The sequence below is a fragment of the Asparagus officinalis genome, chromosome 2 (genome assembly GCF_001876935.1).
Source record: "Asparagus officinalis chromosome 2, Aspof.V1, whole genome shotgun sequence".
NCBI classification, from domain to species: domain Eukaryota; kingdom Viridiplantae; phylum Streptophyta; class Magnoliopsida; order Asparagales; family Asparagaceae; genus Asparagus; species Asparagus officinalis.
In genome coordinates, this window is record NC_033795.1 from 16,990,627 (window position 1) to 17,013,205 (window position 22,579).

Here is a 22,579-nt window from a genome sequence, read left to right on the forward strand (position 1 = left end):
GGCCCCTCACATTTAGCTTCTTTATCCTTTTCTGGTCTTTAGGAATGTAGGGGAAACCCCAGGGGTCAAGATGCTGTTCACGAAGGAAATCTATTACCCTACTATGAAAGTTGCACTATTACCTAAGCATGCAGTACCAGTAAACCAGCATTTTTGAACTTTATTCAGGTATAAACCCTCTCCTATCTGTTTATTCGATAATGTGCGTTCTTTCGTTGTATACTTTATAAGATTAAAGACTGCAGTTTCAGCAAGAGAAACATTTCCCTTACAACACAACTGATGATACTAGACCAGGTACAGTTTTCAAGAATATACATCATCAATAGAACAACTTTCAGGAGCTCTATAAAGCATGTTCTACTCGTACATGAGCAAATTCGTAATTATAGGAAAAGAACGCTCGTGCCTAAATTATAGGAAAGAATGCTATAGCAATTTCTTGGTGTTCATCAATATTATGTTGATAATGGAGTAAGATTATCCGTGCAATGTTCATCTTAAGCAACCTAATATTTCATGTTGCCATGTATGTCAATCTCTGACACGGTGCTGTCATTGGTGTCATTTGTTACCTGAAGATTCATCACAGCGGAGAACTTGTACAACCAGACAGAAAGACATCTTTGCTTTATTAAGAAAACTACTCTATTGGCAAGGCCTCCGTTTTCCTTCTTAGCCTCCACAAATAGGCAATAATTGAAAATTATCACTTATTACACACTTAGTCTTAGTTGCTTTTACCGGTTCCTACTATTGGCTGAAACCAGTGTAGCCTCCCAAATCTAAGGTATAGCTCATATTAAGGAATCATCCCAAGATCAGACAATTGATGTAGACCTAACTTAACAAGGATTTTTTAAGTTGAAAATAAATCAATACAGGGACAAATATGATTTGAAAGAAAAGACAAAATAAATAATCAGAAGAAATTAAGAATTGCCGCATAACAAATCAACAACGGAAACAGTCCCAAGGAGGAACAACAAAGTTAGATAAGAAAACTTCAAACAGATTTGACAGGTCCAGATAGAAAACAATGGCATGCACGAAGAGAATTGACAGGGTCAGATAGAGAAGACATCACAAAGATCACGTCTTTTGAGAAACATTTCTGAACAAACTTGTAACCATGCAATCATATAAAAAAAACGTCCTACAAAAGCAATAGAATAAGTGGTTTAAGAATCTAAAATATAGTGCCTGACTTTAACAAAGTTATCAGAATTAAAAAGACTACTACATATAAAATGACATAACTGATGTTGCAATTATTACCTGAAATGAACGACTCGGACAGAAGTCACCCTCCTACTCCATAATCAACTTCAGAATGCATCTGATACATAAACACTGGTCATTGCATAGTGCAAATGCATTCTCCCAAAGCTAAGGCACTACAATCAGAAGAACACTCTGTCTACGTCTTTCCACTTTACCATACATGTACCTGGGGCTTCTTCTGATACAAGTACAAGTAAGCTCATATTCACATTTCACAATAGGGCATATTCTTGGCAAAAATTCAACTCTGACCATTACATGATTCCCGTGAATTAAAAGACATAATGGGAAGATCATGCTATCATGAGGGTCAGCGGATATGTGTTAATAGAATAGAACAGAGGTGACAAGTAGCTACACCTCCATAGTACAGGGGCTGCATCTACAGATAACCCACCATAACATCAAAATCATATCAGGCAGATATTGTCTAACATTTCAACTATCTAGTTTTGGATGTGAACAATTTCCTTACGCTTGCTCCAGGTTACTTCACGCCTGCTTCAGGCTACTACAAGAACAGAAAACTGGAGCTCAGAAATTATTTGACTATACAAAATAAATGAACTCAATAACCTCTGACTGAAAATTGCTGTCACCTTTGTGATCCCCATTAAACTAAGGAACTGCCAATGGACATCAGACTGCACATCTAACTGAAACCAATGGTAAATGACTACCAGATCAGAAGTAATTTGCACCAAAGAAATATATTAAGAATATGCCAATTGATGGGAAAAAATAAATTAGAAATATATTGATTCAATAAGCAAGTTGCGACTGCTCCTATTTGTTGCTACGACATGCTTCACCAACAGCACACGCGTTGCATGATGTCAACGTATCCAAGAAAAAAGATGCCATCTTAAGAAATCCAATAATTTATCCAATTTAAGAAACAATATCATTCAAATTATCATGAAAATTTAAGAAAATTGCAGCCTAATGCAACAGGAATACAAAACAATGACCTCTCAAATTCAGAGTTCACAAAAGAACATTCAAATTGATTTAAGCAGCAGGGACCAGACCTAGTGGGAGAACAAACTAAGTCAAACACATGAAAGATGGTCAGCATAAAGTTACTATGAAATTAGAATGGCCCTCAAATGGAGATCGAGGAACTCTATGGCTCTTGTAAGGAGCTGGAAAAACAATTCTGCTATACAAGTCTGCATAATTGTACATTTTAATGCTTTTCAGGAATAAAGAAGTATGAAAGCAATGTCCAGAGCAGATCAATCAACCAAGTATGGTATCCTAATTATAAATTGTATAAATCATCAATTAAAGACTGTAATTTGGTACAAGGAGAGATCTAGGTGACAGAAGACAATTAGTATCTGCCAAGAACTTTTAAAAGGTATATTAAAGAATGGACTAACCTAGTTACAATTTCTAGTCTGCTTCACGTAGATGTTTGGGTAGTTAGTTTGTATCATGGCAAAACTACAAGCACATTGATTTAGACTCTGGAATATGCACAAAAGATATAGTTGTCTCCTTAAAAATTCAAATCTGAAAGGTTATCCATGGGAATTTCTAGGCCCACTAGATCCATGTCCAGTAGTGCATCATCATCGACATTCAACCAGGAACCAATATCTTGACCTTGTTCCCCCAGCCCCTCAGCTACATCTAACTCATTAATGGAGTCTATCCCCTGCAGAGGAATGTTTGTGAATGTATTATCTTCTGTCACCTTCGATAAATCCTGAGCCTTAGGCGATGGAGCCAATTCCACTTCTGTTTTCATTTTGGTGTTGCCAGCATTTACATTTTCACAAGATTCCCGCATAGAATGCAACCTATTGGTTGTTTCCATTACTCTGCCAAGGCCATTCCCAGAATTTGATAACTGTGCTATCTTTTGCTTCGGCTTCGCTTTCGTCTTACGCTCACCCTTGGCAATGCTTAATGTTGAATGGCTACCTTTTGGAGGAGAGTTCTTTATTAACATATCTCCATTTTGATCCTTATCAGTTTTCTTCAATTTCACACCGCCTGGAAGAGCATTAACAGCTGGCATGGCTTTCGAACCCGACACACCTATAACAACATCATCAAGTAGTACCTCATTCTTCTTCCCTCTGTTTGACATATTGTCATTTCTAACAAAAACTTGTTCAGAAGGTTGAGTGAGACCATAATATGGATCCAATTGACTTTTGTCAATCTTATGAATGGGCCCATGTCTCTCAATCATATTGGATGAGACACCAGAAGCTGCAAATTGCACAGTAACATCAAAAATAGAAGAATAGGCATTAAAAAATTCATACAAAGACATAGCTAGATATATTTGAAGAACAGTAGTCGAAAGGAGATGATAAAGTAATTAAAGATATCATGTTCAAGTGGCTTACCAGATACACAAGAACCAACTTGAGAGCTAAGTGAATCTACATTCATACTGGGTGTTGTCTCAGTGGTCAGGCCATGAACACTTTTGTTGTCAATGTTGAGCACAGGTTTAGACAATAGCACATCCCTTAAGGGAAGTTCACTGAAGTAACTTTGACCTGTTTCCTCAAATTTCTTGCATATGGTAAGAATTCGCTTCGCAAAGGCATCAGCAAGTTGTTTAGAAATCTTGTTAGCACCACTTTTAGGGCCCGAACCACGAGTTCCCCGACCACCCTGCCATACAGGAGTTTCAGAGGCTTTTCACAGTGCAATGCACATAATACATAAAATCATTAAAATCATGTCAAATAAATGCTACCAGGTGTGACAGTTACATTTATGGTTTAATAGATAGTGAGAAATTGGTTACAAAACTGACACATTATTCTCGTCTTGGACTTGGTTGCAATGAGGAAACCAAGTTCAAATACTTTTTTAGTATTCGTTTCATAAATGAATAGAATGCAACCAAATTATCAGATAAGCCTACATATAAATGAATCGAATATGAATTTTATTGCAGTACTCGATCTGAATTTGAATCCAAATTCGAATATTTGAAATTCACCTGAATTTGAGTTCCAATAGTGGGATATTCTATTAGAATTTCTATTTTCTGCAGTTTTCTTTCCATTTCTCTTCTCTCTTCCTTTCACTTCTTCCTCTACTACTACTTTTATCTCCTATGACCTTCTTTCCCTTATATTTCGTTTCCCGCCAATTCTTGCGCCCTTTATCCATTGTTTCCCCAAATGGATTACAGGTATATATCACAGCAAGTTACACTCTCAACAGTGTCAATAGAAGCATTACATAGAACTTACCACAAGTTTTCCATGAGCCAAGATAACAAGTTGGTCCATGGCAAGCCGTTCAAGGTTCCTACAAATGGAGAGGTGAAAGCAAAATAAATAAGAGATAAAGCTTGTATGACTGTCTCCAGAGTATGGGAATTCATACCTCATCTCACTTTCCTTCTGTTCCTGAATCACTTTCTCCAATTTGCATAACTGATTTTTAGTGTTTTGCACCTATAGACAAATATAATACATAAGAATAACCCTGAAGAAGGGTACAACCCGGTACATAATGTTGATAAAATCCTCTAATTTTCACATCCTGCGCAGAATCAACACCAACTAACCTACAAAGAAAACACTCATCTTTTCTCCAACAATCCTTCTGGAATTAACTTATAACACAATGTAACACAAAATAACAGGTTTATTCATAGTGTAAAACTCTTCTGACGGGCATAGATTTTAAGAACTAGTAGAAGGATCTTGATTCCTAATAGATTAATGTAGTAAGGGATGGATTTGAAGGACTGGGAGATGAATTTTGATTTGAGATTTGTCTTCAGAGATGAAGAAAACTATAGAGGAGTTTTAATTGAGATTCAGAAATGAAGAAAACCCATGTGTAGGAAGTTGCTTTAATTTTCTGAATTTAGAGATGAAAAAATAAATCCAGAAACAAAAATCACACAAAAACAAATTGTTTTGGTTCCAAATGATTTCAAAAGTAACTGGTACTAAAATTTCTAGTTAACTAATAAAAATTCATCTTGGATCTAAACCACTAAAGATTTCAAGAACCAAAAAAACAGAATTAGGTTTTAATTTAGTTTAGTAGACTAAGTTTGTTTTCTAGCAAAAAAACAACAGCCAACTATCATTATTTTCTCATGTGGGAATATTCCACTGACTGTGTTTGCTTTTCAAGGATGAGCCATGAGGGGTTTTTGGCAAAAGGTTTTAAAGTTCACCTAATAACTGGTCAGCATGACAAGAATTAGGACTATTACATTATCTGATAGCCATAACTGCTAAAGCAATTTAACTATGAAACAAAGTTATTGCCAAAAAGCTAACCTGTTGGTAAAGCCTGATCTTGAGTTCTGAAACAGCTTTATCAATCTCATGACTACTTCCCTTAGCAAGATCAGGCTGTACTTGGAAATTACAGGAGAAAATGTTACATAAAATATGAAATAGTACAAAAAGAAAAGTTCACTCAGATATGTTAATGGAATGAACAATTATCTATTGAATTCACAATTTTCTTTATTCACGAAAAAGTTAGTTTATTTATGAAAACGATAAAAACGTACAATAGATCAAAAGGTAACATGCTGTGACAAGTTCACACGTCACTATCACCATATCAATGTGATAGAGCTCATGATTTTTTATATTGATAGACAAAATTTAGCATGCATCAGAAAAGGAAAGTAATGCTATTCCACCTGCATTGAGAAGAAATTGAGAAGTTTTACCTTAATTAAGATCTAAGAACACGTGCAGATTAGTTGTGCATACATTTTTGTGTTGTACAGCATGTTCATACACATAGTGTAATTGAAATATCACAGTAACAAAAATATTGATTTCTGTCCGACCACACATTGACTCGTTAGCATAAAAGAAAGTTTAGGTGCAGAAAATGATTATAAATAACCTTAAAAAAAGTAAAACAAACACTAGAAAAGTAGTTGCTATGTCATAAGTGGTAAGTTTCTGTTTGCCATAAAATTGCAGGAGCATGCCTCTGTTACTTATAAAAGGTTTGATAGAGGTAAGCAAAACAGTTGCAAAAGTTGAACTAAACACACCTGATCTTTATAAGGCTATGAATGAAAATTATTTAACTGGATCTTAGATAAAAGGGTCACTGATTCAAGTAAAACTTTAAACCGACTGCTAGAAGAATGGAATTTGGATGTTAAAAGGAAAAAAAACAAATATGACTCTCTCTCTAGAATGAAAAAAACGACAAAATAAAATGCAAAGTAAAAAGTAGCATGATCAGTTCAATCAAGGCCAGGTAGGAAAGGCTGTTTACTATTCCCACTCTGATGGAACACCTGGTTTATTTTTCCATTATCGATCTACAAGAAAAAATAACTCCAAGTCTCCAAGTACATCCAGATTTGGAAATAAGAGTAACATTGGATTCCGATAATATGAAAGCAGGATGCTTGAAGATATATGCACAATGTGGAACTACTATGATGCTAGGGTAAAACAAACTACAGATTTAGAGTTGACAAATCTCAAAAGGTACACGGATCATAACAATGGTTTAATTTTTAGATATGGACATGGCGTTCAGCTCTAAAATTTGGGATGAGATCCAAGAGTATTTACTGAGTGTTATCTAACTCTTTGTTTAATGCCTTCTGAATTGTACGATATATGTGTCCTCATTTCATAAGGAAAATTCTTACAGTGTAAAGCTAATAAAGAAAGCAGGTATGATGATTAAAAGACCATCCATGAACCTTTCCAATGTCTATCTAGTTGCTATTGATTAAATACAATTATCTAGAAAACATTTAGAGGATACGTAAGCATATAAAAAAGAACAGTGGAACAGGAAGCACACAGAATGGAAGTTTAGAGGCTTAAAGTGTCAATTTTGATACTAGGTTGACTCATCCTATGTGGCTTCAGGGTGACTTAGATGAAGTTTTACTTTACATTATAATATTGAAGCAATCAAATGATTGTTCAATCAATGTAGGAGGAATTCTTGACTAGATAAAATGGCAGGTACAAAAACTAACAGTCTAGGTGCAGAAACAACCCACCTCAGCATCCGGATATATGCCTATGCTGTGGAGTTCCATCAAGATCTTGTCATCCAAAGACATGTGCACATATTGGCATTGATGTGAAGACATGCCTGGTAAACTTGTATCCATGATTTCTTGCTGCTTCAAGTTATCTTGCTCGAATTTACAGAGAGAGATTACACCTTCATTATCTGGATGCACCAGCTCATTCTTATCTTGAAACAGCTCGTTTTCAGATATAAAGTTGCTCAGGCTCCTAAAGGTGGTGCTGGGAGATACAAACCCGTTGCAAGATGTATTATCTCCATAGCAGTTTGTCTGGCTCCGCAAATCATTGTCAAACTCCGAACCGCATTTAGTAAGATCATACCCAGGCTTGTTTTCCCCAAAGCTAGCTATTTCATAGGGGCAACAATCACTTGAGAACTGCAAAAATGTATCTTCTTGTTTAGAATTGCAGTCAGCCATATTGGTTCCTTCCTCCGAAATTAAGGCAGAAAGAAGCCTCTGTGATAGAGGAATCACTCTCTCAAACCATCTCTCTGTGTCTATTTCTCCAGGTGTGGCTTTAACTGGTCGGGACTCGTCAGCTGAACGCCTAGTTCCTTCAGACTTGGTCAGTCCAACAAAATTTGTTTGGCTGGCTGGTTGAGACATGTCATGTGGCACCACTTGGTACATATCCTCTACCTGAATTGGAGAATATATTCAAAGTTAGCAAAGCACATAATACAGTTGGCTCAAAAAATTGCTATGGGAGTCAGAAAACTAACATTATACAGACTTGCATTGTAATATTATGTAGCCCAAAGAAATGAAGCACAATATAATAATAAATATTAGAAGCTCATTGGGAAAAGCCCCGCTAGTTATACAATCAGAAAGAAGATTTACAAAAGAAGTCCAAGCAAGCAGCATGAGTAGTAATAAAATAGAAACAGAAGAAATAGAACCAGTTGCAGTAAGCAGAAAGTTCCAGTATTCATTACCACATTATAGCTAATGTCAAACATATTAGAGAAACTTCTGTCAAGCTCCTCAGCAAAATTTATCTGTAGTTAAAAAAAGTTCAATAAGTGCTTAATATAATATGCTTAAGTTAATCTAACCAGCATAGGAATAAAAGAAGAAATACTAGATACAGATACGAACCTGATGCCTCAGGAGGGAAGAATCCTCTGAACTGACTGAAGCAAATATTGGTTCCACTTTCGCCCAAAATGGCCCAGACTTTTGTAACCCTGCAGGTGCAAGTGTGAACAAGATTAAACATGTTACTCCTAGAAAGACTTTGTACTATAAATGGAGTATGATGCTCACAGTAGGCATCTCGGACATATTTCGCAGCTGCTAATAATTCTTCAAGATCATCATTACATTCGCCTATAAGAGAAAAATAGATGAGACGAATTCATAGAACACATTAGGAACAAATGAAAAAATACTTTATGGTGCAAATTAATCTCAAAAGCATGATAAAATGTGCAAAACAAAATACCAGTAAATTTTGAGGAGCCATTGTTTATAATTGGCAGAGGACGTGCAGAAATCTTGCGATCTGATATCTTCTTTGAGGGAGGACGGCCAATCCTACTGCACAGTCTGCACCAGGCAGATAATTACACTAAGTTTAAATAACATAGACTACTTAGATTTGCAAAACTTAAAACGGCAACCTTTCACTCTTATCAGAAACAAGCCTCCCACTTTTGAGTGGCTTGGCACTTTCTGAGCTTTCCAGCTTTCCGTTGCTTGATTGTAAACAAGCTTTTGACTGTATTGAACCTCTTCCACTTCGGACTTGCCTCCGAACTCCATCTCCAATTTCTTCTCTAGGAGGGACCTTGTTCTTTTTTCTAGTCAAAACAAAAGTTGCAGCTTTATGATATGCATTTAGTGCCCCATCCTCGAATTCACCATTGTCATGTCCTCTCTCTTTGGACTTGCTCTCAACGGCAACAGATTCCTCACTTTCAGATGGGGTAGAAGGAGATGGTACATTTTCTAGTTTTATGTTTAAAAGGGTGTCATTTGGTATGCCCCTGCTGACCAATACCCCTCGGGAGTCTATATTTGATAACCTGGCTACAAAGTCGAGACCTGCAGAGCCCTCAGCCTCAGAGTCGTCAATATTTGACACTGGAGAAACTACATTTGCTCTTCTAGTTCGAGAGATCTTTTCCCTGCGTTGACCTCCCCACCTAGCAGCTACAGGAGGTGAAGAAGATCCTGCTGATAGAGGTCGTTTACGATTACTTGAACCAGAAAAGGACTGGACTTTGTTCGAGCAAGAAGGCTGCTCCGATCCATCCTCTGGAGGACAGGGAAGATTAGGCATGTTTATTACAATACTTGAACCACTTCTTGGAGCTCTGACAGCTTTTCCTTTCGCTGAAGGACGCTGACTTCCTACTTGAGCATCCTCACAGATATTCAGCCTGGATAACATGTTGAAGAGAGTAGTTAGTGTGACAAACAAATTTAAACTTGAAGTTGAAAGATCAATAAGAAATCCAAATAAACAGAATTAACCTTCGCTATACCATAGGCAGACAGAAGTTAGTGTGTGTATGTGTGTGCGCGCCTGCATGTAAGACCTAACATCCACACGTGAAGTGCACGTGAACAAACAGGGCACATTAATTTGTGCCACCACGATCAAGTGTTCAGGGACTTAGAGATTAATCATATAGCTTTCAAGGGGAAAAGGGAAAAGCAAACCAATTAAAAAAGCCAAGTACACATTAGATAGGGTAAAAACGCAGCAAGTACCCTGACATGAGCAATATCACATGGGAATGAACTGGAATAGCTTGCACTACATTATTAAATGGTTGCTAAAATTACCATATGAGTTTCTGATGATAATGTGAGAGAAAAAATGTCATGAAATTGTACATACTTTTTGCTCCCTTTAGCAGTGACTTGCTCCTTATCAAGCACAGAGGAGTATTCCTTTCTATCACTCGAAAGACGCCCATTGCCCGAGTCATTTCTTGGCATGATGCGGGAACCATGGCCAGTCATTTGAGAGATTTCATCCATCTTATTACTTCCGATGATTCCATTAGATAATCCAGTCCTACAAAAATTGGGAAAAAATAGTTCCGTGGGATCTAACAAAAATTTCAAGCCATCAAAACACAAACACAACAAGAAAGGTGTCAGTCTGCATGTGCATAGATAGAACCAAATAAACTAATTCAGCAGCAGATAAAAATGAGCCAGCACATTTAATTAAGAGGTTAAATTGCAAGAAGCAACAGGTAAACACCAAACTGACATGTAACTAGTTTTAGGCAAGCTACGTAATAAGTAAACTAGGTATCAGAAATCAGAAGGTTGGCAAAACATAGAAAGGAAACTGAACCATCAAAGCATATAATAGCATAAAAGAAACGACTATACAGCTACTAAATAATAAAAGTCAACAAAATATTATTTCAGTCGATAATTCCTAGTAAAGCACACGTATATGCAACTGTAACTCCATGCTTCTTCTTCTAGGTTAGTATATTCACACTTCAAACCATTAGTTGGTTCTTTCTCGTCGATAATTCCTAGTAAAGCACACGTATATGCAACTGTAACTCCATGCTTCTTCTTCTAGGTTAGTATATTCACACTTCAAACCATTAGTTTGTTCTTTCTCGTCCAAATCTTGCACAACAGCGTATGAATGATATCTGCCCATGATTACTTCTACCTACCTCCTAAGACCAAAAGGTCCAATGGTAAGGACCTTCTTATGAGTGTGTCTCAAGTGAATTAATCTAGAGAAACGAAAGTGTGCTTGTAAAGGGAAAGAATTCATTACATTTTGAATGCATAAATGTCTTGAAATGTCGTGTTATGCTAGAAATGAATAACCAGGGAATGAGGAATAAGACATGTGAACAAGAACATCTCTTTTCATCTCACTACTGCATGCATAAATAGCACAAATGGATAATAAACAGAAACAAAACCCTGTATAATTGCCGATGATTGACTCATTATCACTCCATAAAATCAAAAATTAAAATCAGCTGAAACAAAGGCATCCGGCTGCCCCTACCCGCAACCTTGACAACACTGCATCTGGCTGCCCCTACCCTCAACCTTGACAACACTTCCAGTGTCATTACGGCTGACAACTTTATTACCTATGTCAAGTGTACCACAGATCTTCTCATATCCTCTTGGACAAATCTTAAGCTTCACCAGATATGCATGCACCTGCCTCTGTCTGTCTGTCTTTCATAATTGAACCCCACTTTTTTTTTTTGCTGGCAAGGGAAACCTGGTCACCCCAGCTCAATTTTACTCCTTTGGAGTCCCGCCAACGGCCCTTGATCGATTCCCCATGGTCCCAACCCCACTTTAATATGCCAAATGATGCAAGGAACAGAGTAACATGAGAATGATGAAAAAAACCTAGTGAACTAGCATCTCTTTCATCTAATCAGTCTCCTTACAAACTGCACATACAAATAAGAAGATAAACAAAACCTCATCCCATTATGAATAATTCATTTATCATCCTTTCATAAATTTGAAAGCCGAAAATCAGCCTAGAGGAAACCATATGGCAGCCCCCGCTCTCCCCGCTTTCCATACTCTCAGTCTCACCAAGGTTGTCAACAGTTAACACCATTCTCTGTATAAGAGATACAAAAACTGCTGCAAGTCATTTTGTGATTATACTTACTCTTCACCAGTTATGCTTGCAGCTGTATCTGTCATCATAATCCAACACCACCCTAGTATACATTGTCTCCTTTTGACTTTATTTAGTTAGAAGTCAATGGTCCACCATTGTGATATATGAGTGTTGAGTGAACCTACAGGTATAAGGTAATTTCTGATGATAGTTAATTTCTTGGTTGCCTGATTTGTGATCACATAACACTGTCAATGCAACGTCCACATATTTCCTGATTGATAAAATCTGAACATAATGAGTCTTATGGACAGAAAACAGCAGGAGAATAGATCTATTTGGAGAATGACTTGTTCCTCAAGTCTAGATGATTGAATCTGCATGTATCTTGAGTGTGTTTCACCTTCACGTATCTGTCCAGATCAAATCATTTACATCCATCCTTCAAAATGAACTTCAAATCTGTTCCACAATGGCTAGTCTCTAGTGCAAGACACCAAATCATGTTCATATATATATATATATATATATAGGTGAAAACTCCTATCAACTTAAGTGGATAGCAAATAGTGTGTCCACCAAAGTTTTACTTATATATACATATATACTAAGAGAGAGAGTAAATATATACATACATACATACATTATACATATATAAAAGAGGGTGAAAACTCCTATCAACTTAAGTGGATAGCAAATAGTGTGTCCACCAAAGTTTTTAACCACTCATGTTACCTAGGGATCCATGTATTATATAAAAATATGTTTTATATTAATATATGTGTGGCTAGAAACTTTGGTGGACATCAACTTAAGTTGATAGGAGTCTTGCTCTATATATAATGCATAAAATATTTATACATGTGTGCGTAACACGCGCGTACTCATGTATATGTAACCTCTTAGGAAGCTCATTATAGATATATTTTTGCCTTAGATAAAGAGCATTATTCTCCTAGTGCTTACAGATTTTGCGGAGGTTTAGTGTCATTTATTCTAAAATCCTCACATTGCTTGACTTTGTAATTACTTCATTAGTTAATGTTTAGTGTTTACATTTACAATGTAAGGTAATTGCGGGAACCCTCCAGCCTAATGTCTTGTTTTATCACTATTTCCCTCCAAAACAAAAGATCCAATTACTTAAAACTCTCCTCCATTCTAAATTCACCAGCCATGTTGACTTAGAATTGAGAAATGACAATTCTATCTTAATCTTATTCACAATCCAAAACCCGTTCTCCTTTCTTTTATTTATCTTCTCCCTCCACATATTTCCTCTTATAGACTCAAAACCAAATGTCAAACTGAAACAGAAACCTTCGTCTTCTTCCTTGTTCTTCAACATTCATGAAACTTGTCTAAACTCAACTGATTCCTACTCCTCCGTCCAATTTTCTCGCTCTCGTGTCTTTTTCCTCTCTATTCTACCACATTCCCACTTAAGCCCAAATCCCTCCTCCTCACACTCCTTGACATCTACATTTTACTTTGTTTTCATATAATTAGGCAAAAAAATGTCGTGTAATTCTAGATTACAGTGTTAGTGGGATTCACAGTGTAGGCAGGTAAGTGATTTGAGGAAAGAAGTTAGAGGGGATTTTATTAAGTACAGCTACATCATTTTGTATGCTTCTCCAAATATTAGATAAAAGTGAAAAAAAAGTGTTCATGTTTACCCTAGTCTTGCTCCATGATAAATATACGGCAATCAGAGAATTCTAGAAGCCTTTTCTTGAATAAAAGTAAGAGGCTATTGGAGATGTTGCACGATAAAAGAGACTTCTCAAATTTGGCAGCAAGCTGAGCTTGTAGTACCCATCAGGTAATCAGAAGAGCTAGAGATTTGTTTCAAGGACAAAATCTCATAAAGGCTCCAAACTATCAAGGAGAACAAACAGTTATTTCCATAGGAATTACCTGAAGCCAAGACCATCACCAGATCGTGGACGGGGTTCATTACTCGGCTTTTGTTGAATTGCCTTTTTGATTTCACGATCACCATCTAGACTAGTTCTGTAAACCATTGTACCAACAGAACGTTTTCGTTTATTCCTTTTGTCCCATCCTTCCCCTCCAGCGGCCAGACCATGCATCTTGTCATCAGCGGACACCGGAAACCCATTGCAAGCCCTCAGCATACTTTTATCCTTGTCAACATGGATGATTTTATCCTTGTCGATCAACGTGCCTTGTCTCACAGCAATAGTGTTGCGGCCCTCTTGTTGAAGAGAATAAGGTAAAGACACCTGTCCAAGAAGATACAGATATCGGATGTTTGTATGAAGAAGTGCTCGAAAATATGCACTCCAAAGTATCTGGTGCACGATTATTACTGTTACTTATATTTTTCATCTTTAGTTAGTAGTTACTATGGCTATGTTGTTTCTTATTGGATTCCCTTTTTACTATAATATTAGCTTGTACCCCTTTTCTTTTCAGGGAGGACTTTACACTCGGTTTCTTGTATTGTTTTATTAATTTCTCCATGCCGTATTCCACATTTTCCTTAAAAAAAAGAAAGAAGAAAACAAGAAAAACTAGAATATATTATGCTTTATTCAGTAGCAAGTAATAGCAATCTGGTATAGGGGCAACATATGCATAGCTTACGATCAGAAATGTCAACACAAATTATGAACAAATACATGTAGAAATATATAAGCAAAGAACCTCAAGAAGGTGTTGTAATGAAGATCGTCAAGAAGCAGGATGATTTAAACTATGAACATTGAAACCCAGCTGTCTAAAAACCAAAATAAGTTCCTGGTAATAAATACAAACCCGAGCATCTGCCATCGATGAGCGTACCCGCTCACTAAGATTACCAGATTTTGTCCTTTCTTCCGGTCTTTGATCTTCAAGATCAGAAGGATTTTGGTGCATCTGATTCCCTACCTTCAATAGACTCGAATTACTCGACTTCTCGTTTGATTGCATATCAGTCCGTTGTCTCTTCTTCATGACAATGTTGCGAAGCTTATCCAGTTTCACTATAGAATTTTGCAGTAATTCTGACCTCTCTCTGGTAAAAGACAAGCTCATTAAGCAAATAGATTTAAAAACATTAGGCATGCTAAGCTGTGAAAACAGAAAATCTTTCAGGTTTACAACTTACTCTGCCCTCGAATGATTCTCATCAATGCATCTTCTGAATCGTTTAAGCTCATCCCAGGATACAGGGGGAAGGGGCTTTGATTGCAAGGATCCAAATGGATGGTCCTCAACAGAAATTCCAAGAACTCTCCTCAACTCCCCCGATCGAACGTTCCTCAGCCCATTAATGGGGAAAGGCTCTAGTGACATATACTGAGAAACTGGAACAGTTTCAGCATTTCTTGATCCTATTTGCCCGGAAACCATCATTCGATTCTCTATACTCTCACGAGAACTCCCAGACCTATCCAAATTCGAGGTAGAGTAATTTCCCCGCTGCCCATTTGGATGGACAGAAGCAAAGCTTATTCCATTGAGACTGCTCGAAGCCAATTCAGCTCTCATGCTCCCCGCCATATTAAACTGAATCAATCATAAGAACCCACGTCCAAATTTACGTGGAACTCTTAAATATTCATAATAGCATCCCCTTCCCACATAATGAAATCAAATGCAGAATGCAATAATACATTGTTAATGTCAGTGCTACATATAGTTGGTGAATTTTAGTAAAATCATTCAAAACAAATACACATAGGACATTACTAAGCTTAAGCTATTGAAGCATTGAATAACAAAACCTCAGTCACCAAACCTCGAACACTAGCAACTACTCAGCTCAAACTCTAACTTCACAAAAACGACCAGAAATCATACAAAGCCAATTCAAAGATCAAATCAATACCCCAATTCCAATTATCACAACCTGCTTCCCGCTTAAACCAATCCAAATCCAGACCTCCAAGCGCACCAAACAAATGTGACGACTGCAGCGAGATATCCAGAAGCTCCAGCATCAAAATTGGATTGATCGAAGATCAATGAGTGGAAAAGGAACGGATAAAGAAAAACCCTAATCGAGGACCAATCAGAAGACGAAAAGCCAAACCCTAGTTCTCTCCGTAACCAAGGGTTTCGCCATTGCTCGATCAGATTGGATCCAATCTCAATTTTATTGCGAATCGATCGATTCCGAGGAGAGAGAAAACACTCGAGCCGTCGTCCGGTGGAAATTTTTTTTTTTTAAAGATTAATTTTTCAGACGGGGAGGCGCTATATTTTGGGGGTAAAAAAATGAAAATTTTGGGCGCTGCTAGGAAAAAGATAAGTTTTTATTATTTTTTTATTGGGTCGGAATTGGAACCAATTATTGGGCTCACCGGATCTGATTGGATAACCAAATTGAGCGCGATGAATTTGGGCTCGTGTTAATGAGGAGGAGCGAGCAATCATCATCATGTTCACATCTATAATTCACTTTGCGTTGACCAACTCGGACCAAAGCATTATGGATTTAGGAATCGCAGTGAATAATGCCAACAAGTAAAGATTGTGAGATTTGTGGGGATTTGTGTCCTGAGTGGAAGTTTACTACACATTGATGGGATTTTTTCCCCTTAATAGGGATCTTTAAAATCCCAAAAAATGTGAAGAATTTTTATATCATGTTATGAAACAATTAAATAATATGGATGTTCATTTAGTTTCTCGAGAAGATTGATACATTTATTACTCATTGAAATTCCCCTAGTACATTAACCTTCTCTCTAGAACAACATGTGAACGCGGTTTGTTCACGTGTCTAGTGGGGGCCACAAATGTTGGGCAGCATGAAGTGATCATGTTGCTGCGTGAGGCGCGATTTGTTCACGCGTCTTGTGGGGCCACAAATGTTAAGCCATGTGAAGTGATCATGTTGTGTGGTAGGACCTACCTACGTGAAGTGTGTGTAAACGCGTGAAACAGATGCGGATGCAGATGCGGATGCGGCGACCTACTTAATTTCCCAACTCAGCTATATATATACCCCTGTTTCAGTTCCTAGGGTTCGGCAGAAAAAAGGAGGTGCAAGTACAGAGCAAAGGGGTTTTTGCGGATGTAGGAGAAAGGCGCAAAGAGCAGACGTGCAGAAGGGAGTTTTTGGCGGCGTGCTGTTCTGGCGGCTATTTCTTTTGAGAGAAAAATAGAGAGATATTTGTGTGTGTGAGAGATTGTTTAAGGGTTTAAATTGAGTGATTGTAAACCCTAGTTGTATTATCTCCTCTCTAATAGTAGATCTCTCCCCCCTCCTTGCCCCGCGGACATAGGCAGTTTGCCGAACCACGTAAAATTGGTTTGTTTGTGTTTGTGGCTATTGTAATAGTTTTTAGGATCTCTCGACAAGTCAGTCCTAGAACTGATGAGAGGAAGAGCCGATATCTCACTTTATTGAGATATTCGCTTCAGATTCTTATTTCCTTGGTGAGACGGGAATTCTTATTAGGATCTTTCTCTCTTATTGAGCACCAGAAACTCTGCCGAAATTTCTGCTGCGCACAACACAACACAATACATGTTCTAGAATGACTAAATTCATTAATGAGTAGTTAATATGATTCATGTATCATCATCTTAATTTATCTATAAATAGAGGTATTCCTACCTCACTTTGTAATGAGAAAGATTGATGAAATAAAAATTCTCTCTACTTCTCGTCTACTTTCTCTACTCTATTTTATAGTTTATGATTTACCATATAAACTGCTACGCCAAAATACATTAGTTTTACAAAATGCTATCAGCACGAGACTCTACCATTAACACAATCCATTTCAAGACCATTTTAGATTCATCGTTGGGCACGTGTTCATACTTTGGGTAAACCTTTGAGGTAAATTTTCTCTTTCCAATTCAATTCATTTTTCACTATGACTAACCTTACAAAACAATAATTTATACCTCTTGATATTTCTGGAAAGAATTACTTATCTTTGATGTTAGATGTTGAAATACATCTTGCTGCAATGGGTCTTGAAAATACTATTGTGGAAGAAAATAAGACATTAAATCAAGACCGTGTCAAAACTATGATTTTCCTTCGCTATCATTTGGATGAAGGATTCAAAACTGAATATCTAACTGTAAAAGATCCACTTACTCTGTGGAATAATTTGAAAGAGAGATTTGACCACCTGAAGTTGGTCGTGCTCCTAAAAGTCCGGTATGACTGGCTTCACTTAAGGCTACAAGATTTTAAATCAATCAATGAGTATAATTCTGCAATGTATAAAATTACCTCTCAATTGCAACTGTGTGGAGAAAATGTCACTGATGATGATATGTTAGAAAAAATATTCTCCATTTTTCATGCCTCAGATATGCTCCTGCAGCAGCAACATCGAGAGAGATGATTTAAGAAATACTCTGAATTGATTTCATGCTCCTTTTGGCTGAACAAAATAATGAATTATTATTGAAAAATCATGAATCCTGACCTACAAGTGCCAACCCATTCCCTAAAGCGAATGCAACTCAATCTCAAAATCATGGACGTAGGCGTGGACATGGCCGTGGAAGAGGCCGATGACATAGCTATTGTTGTGGATGAGTTCGTTGCAGATATATGCCTTATAATCACAGTACAAAATAACTCTCATTTGTTGGGTCTTTTTGTTTTGATGATGTTTAACAAACAATTTACCACTAATGTTATTTGTCTAGTGTTTATGTTTTTGTATCTATTCTAGGCAAATAACATGTTGGAGGATGGATGGAAACGAGCATTTACGATCATATCCAATGGAGGTCGGCGGAATAGTGGAGTGAAACAATGCAATTCAAGTTGAAGATCCAAGTTCAAGCTTCATCCGTAAAGTGTACCAAGAAGAGCTTTATTGACGATCACAAGCTTGGGTATATTTAGTTTAGGTTTTATATTATGTGTGTTAAGTACTCTAAGCTCAATCATATACACACATATTTATTGGTTATATATATAAAGTTATATATAATATTATATGATACTAGTACGGTATAGGTATATGATATATACTATTAGATTAATATCCTATATTATCTATATTAACGAGAAGAGAGAGAGAGAGAGATGATATTCAATGGGGTATACCTTGCATTAGGAGGCGGATTCTCCTCCTTGCAGCCTCTAAATCACATGAATCTTGAGCGAACAATATGGATGATCCCGCTCCGTTGAACTTGATCTACCATATTCTAAAACCCCAACACACTAAGTTGGTGAAACCCCGTCGCCCGTTTGACACCTCTCACTCCGACCATGTGAAACAGTCTATTATATCAAACCGTTCAAAATTGATACGAGTGGATGAAGGATCAAAGACGACGGGTTCAACCGCCAATGCTTGGTGTGTTGGGGTTTAGATATGCTAGTAATCAAGTCAACACAGGAGCGATCATCACCAATGCGCGTCAATCATGGTGATTTAGAAAAGGCGTCAAGAGAAAATCTCGCCTCTATGACAAGGATACCCATTAATCGCCATATATATGAATAACTATAGTAGTACCTAATAAAACTATATCTATATATACTATATTTATATATATACCTACTATAGCTATATACCAGTACTACTATATCTATATAACGGTACATATATATTATAATTAACTAATATGTACCCCTATATATGTTTTGGTTTTATAGTTTTCAAGTTTATACAAAAAAAATTTTGTGAAAATATTGTTTTATTACTTTATAGACTTAACAATCATAACATACATCATTTATTAAGTCTATAAAATTAGTTTATAGAGTTTCAAAACATGGTTTATGTCCAATGTTAAAAACAAGTATTTTTTATTTACATGTTTTGGACTATTTGTAAAATGAAGAGATTTCTCATTTGGGAGGTGTTTTTTGAAAACCAGTTTTTGTAGCATGTGTCATGTTTACAATCATTTCCCAAAGTTTTACATTTTTTTGATTTTATTTGCTATTTTTTAAAAGCAGTTTAAAAATCAAATTTCTGTTTTAAATAGGCTGTATACTTGTTATCAGTCGACTGATACAATCAGTCGACCGATCTGTTGACTGATGAAAGTGACTGTAGTTACCAAAAGTTTCTATTTGTTTTGGTGGACTGACCAGTCGACTAATGAGATCATCAGTCGATTGATAAGGTCCGTCAGTTGACTGATGAGCTGGAAAACGCCTCTAACGGTCAGCTCATCAGTCGACTGATGAAAGCCATCAGTCGACTGATGCTGTAACGGTTAGTTTTTTCAGCCTTTTATAGTTTTAGGTTTTTTGTCTTTTTGCCTTGGTTTCTCTTGGTTTTGGGTTCCTATAAATACCCCCACATACCCTCTATTTTATTTACTAAGAAGAAAAGTTTTAAACAAGTTTTAAAGGGTGTTTAAGTTTTGTTTAAGTTTGTTTCAAGAGTTTATTTGTGAAGAAACTTTCACAAGAGCAAGTGGAGATCATCTATTGGTGTTTGAGTATTCAACTCTTCTCTCTCTCTTGTTATCTATAGAGAAGTTTTTATAAACTCAATCTAGCTATTTTATATGTTTGATTTTCATTTCCATAAGCTAGAATCTATATTGAGTTTAGTTTAATTTTGTTTTATCAAATCCCATTGTTACACACACCCACTTGAGCTTATAGTATTTCATACATAGTGTAATTGGGGTTGTGAGAGATTATAACTTTAAGTCGTGCTAAATTAAGTTCTCACATTGTTTAGAGAACAATCATTTGTATTATGAGCTATAATTATGAGGTTCACTTTGTAATACACTAGTACACCAAGAGGAGTGTATGGTGAGAGACGGGGTCGTCCCAAGAGGAATGTGGTAGGTGGTAATGCCTAGAGAGAGGTTATAATTCCTAACACTTAAGGGAAACACGGGTTAAAGACCAACACTTGAGGTGGTAGTTAATGTAGTTACATTGTGAGTGATTGTGAACGTTGATCGGTGAGCGTTGAAAACTAACATTGTGAGGTGTAAACGTTTTTTTGGGTAAGCGTAAAAAACCCGGTGTGATAGTGGAGATCTCCTCGAGGTGAGGAGCAGAGACATAGGTCGTAGGGACCGAACTCCGTGAACATATCGTTTATTTGTAATTGCATTGGCGCACTTATTTTTATGTTCATATATTATATCACCTTTGTATATTGTTTATTGTTTATATTGCCCACTATCTAGTTTAAATTGTTTACCCTTGTATTACTTGTATATCCTTGCACATATATTTGTAATATATCTCTTGTGCTAGGATATATTTGTTAATAAGTTTTTAATTTGGCATAAATCGGATTAGATTAGCATAAACCCTATTCACCCCCCTCTAGGGTTCTTTCCTAGTGACATTAGCGTACTTTCAATTAGTATTAGAGTAGGATAGGGTACTTTCATTAAGAAAAGTGAAGAAAAGAAATATTATGAGGAAATATGCTACCGGCGTGGACTAGAAGGTCATTGGTCCCGTACTTGTCGTACGGCAAAACATCTTGTTGACCTCATCAGACATTATTAAAAGGAAAAGGAAAAAATACCGAGACAAATTTCATTAATCAAAACAATGTTTATGGTGATCTTGATGATATCACACACCTCGATATAGCTGATTCCCTTGAGCAACCTGAAGTTACGAAATGATCCCATGACAAATACCCGACATTTTGAATTTTGTTATTTTCACATCTTTTATGTAATTTTCTTTATGAATTTTATAATTTATGGACTTTATTGATATTTACTTTTGTTTATAATTTTCTTTGTCATTTCTTCCTGAAGAAGAAATGGATGCCAAATATTTGGGATCAAACAATGGTGATGATGATATTTATCTCATTAATAGTGCTACTACACACACTATACTTAAAAACATGAAGTATTTTTCTCATTTGAAAATGGAAGAAACAAATGTTAACACAATAAGTGGTAGTACTAAATTGATTGATGGATCCGGAAGAGCCATTGTATTTCTCCACGAAGGAACTAAAATTATCATAAATAATGCACTACTCTCGATAAAGTCTCGAAGAAATTTGCTAAGTTTTAAAGATATCTGCCGAAATGGATATCATATCGAGACGATGAATGAGACAAATGGTGAATACTTATTGATTACAAATACCATTTTTGATAAGAAATGCGTATTAGAAAAGTTGTCTTCTCTATCTTCTGGTTTATATTATACAAAAATAAGTGCAGCTAAAATGTATCACATTGAAGACCAGAAGTCTACTAATCCCAATGATTTTATGATTTGGCATGATTGCCTTGGACATCCTGGATCTATAATGACGAGGCGAATAATTACAAATTCACATGGTCATTCATTGAAAAATTAAAAAAAAATACTAAACTCTAATGAATTCTCATATGTGGCTTGCTCCCAATGGAAGTTAATTGTTAGACCATCACCAATGAAAGTGGGAACTGAATCCCCTGTATTTCAAGGAGATATATGTGGGCTTGTAGATCCACCATGTGGACCATTTAGATATTTTATGGTGCTAATTGATGCATCAACAAGATGGTCACATGTATTTTTATTATCTAGTCGCAACCTGGCGTTTGCAAGATTGTTTGCTCAGATAATTAAATTGCAAGCACAATTTCCTAATTATCCTATTAAGAAAATTTGTTTAGATAATGCTGGTGAATATTCATCACATGCTTTTGATGATTATTGCATATAAGAAAATTTGTTTAGATAATGCTGGTGAATATTCATCACATGCTTTTGATGATTATTGCAT

At 36.4% G+C, this 22,579-nt stretch overlaps 1 protein-coding gene across 9 annotated transcripts in view; it reads right to left on the reverse strand.

The window, feature by feature from the left end:
• LOC109830405 overlaps positions 1-16,275 on the reverse strand; it is a 17,924-nt gene extending 1,649 nt beyond the window's left edge. For 2 of the 9 annotated variants that reach the window (XR_002244284.1, XR_002244283.1), the window contains exons 1-17: positions 15,028-16,275; positions 14,694-14,934; positions 13,830-14,158; positions 10,170-10,349; positions 8,944-9,705; positions 8,766-8,869; positions 8,588-8,650; positions 8,420-8,508; positions 8,257-8,319; positions 7,283-7,957; positions 5,565-5,639; positions 4,651-4,721; positions 4,515-4,572; positions 3,651-3,924; positions 2,670-3,510; positions 1,884-1,940; positions 1,279-1,795 (exon numbers count right to left, since the gene is read on the reverse strand). Coding sequence is in view for 1 of the 9 variants with exons in the window: in XM_020397663.1 (XP_020253252.1) it covers positions 2,789-3,510; positions 3,651-3,924; positions 4,515-4,572; positions 4,651-4,721; positions 5,565-5,639; positions 7,283-7,957; positions 8,257-8,319; positions 8,420-8,508; positions 8,588-8,650; positions 8,766-8,869; positions 8,944-9,705; positions 10,170-10,349; positions 13,830-14,158; positions 14,694-14,934; positions 15,028-15,422 (4,101 nt within the window). In the remaining 8 variants the exon portion in view is untranslated. Of the gene's footprint in view, positions 1-1,278; positions 1,796-1,883; positions 1,941-2,270; positions 3,511-3,650; positions 3,925-4,514; positions 4,573-4,650; positions 4,722-5,564; positions 5,640-7,282; positions 7,958-8,256; positions 8,320-8,419; positions 8,509-8,587; positions 8,651-8,765; positions 8,870-8,943; positions 9,706-10,169; positions 10,350-13,829; positions 14,159-14,693; positions 14,935-15,027 lie in introns of those variants that run through there. The other 7 variants (XR_002244288.1, XR_002244289.1, XR_002244285.1 and 4 more) reach the window with 7 other exon arrangements.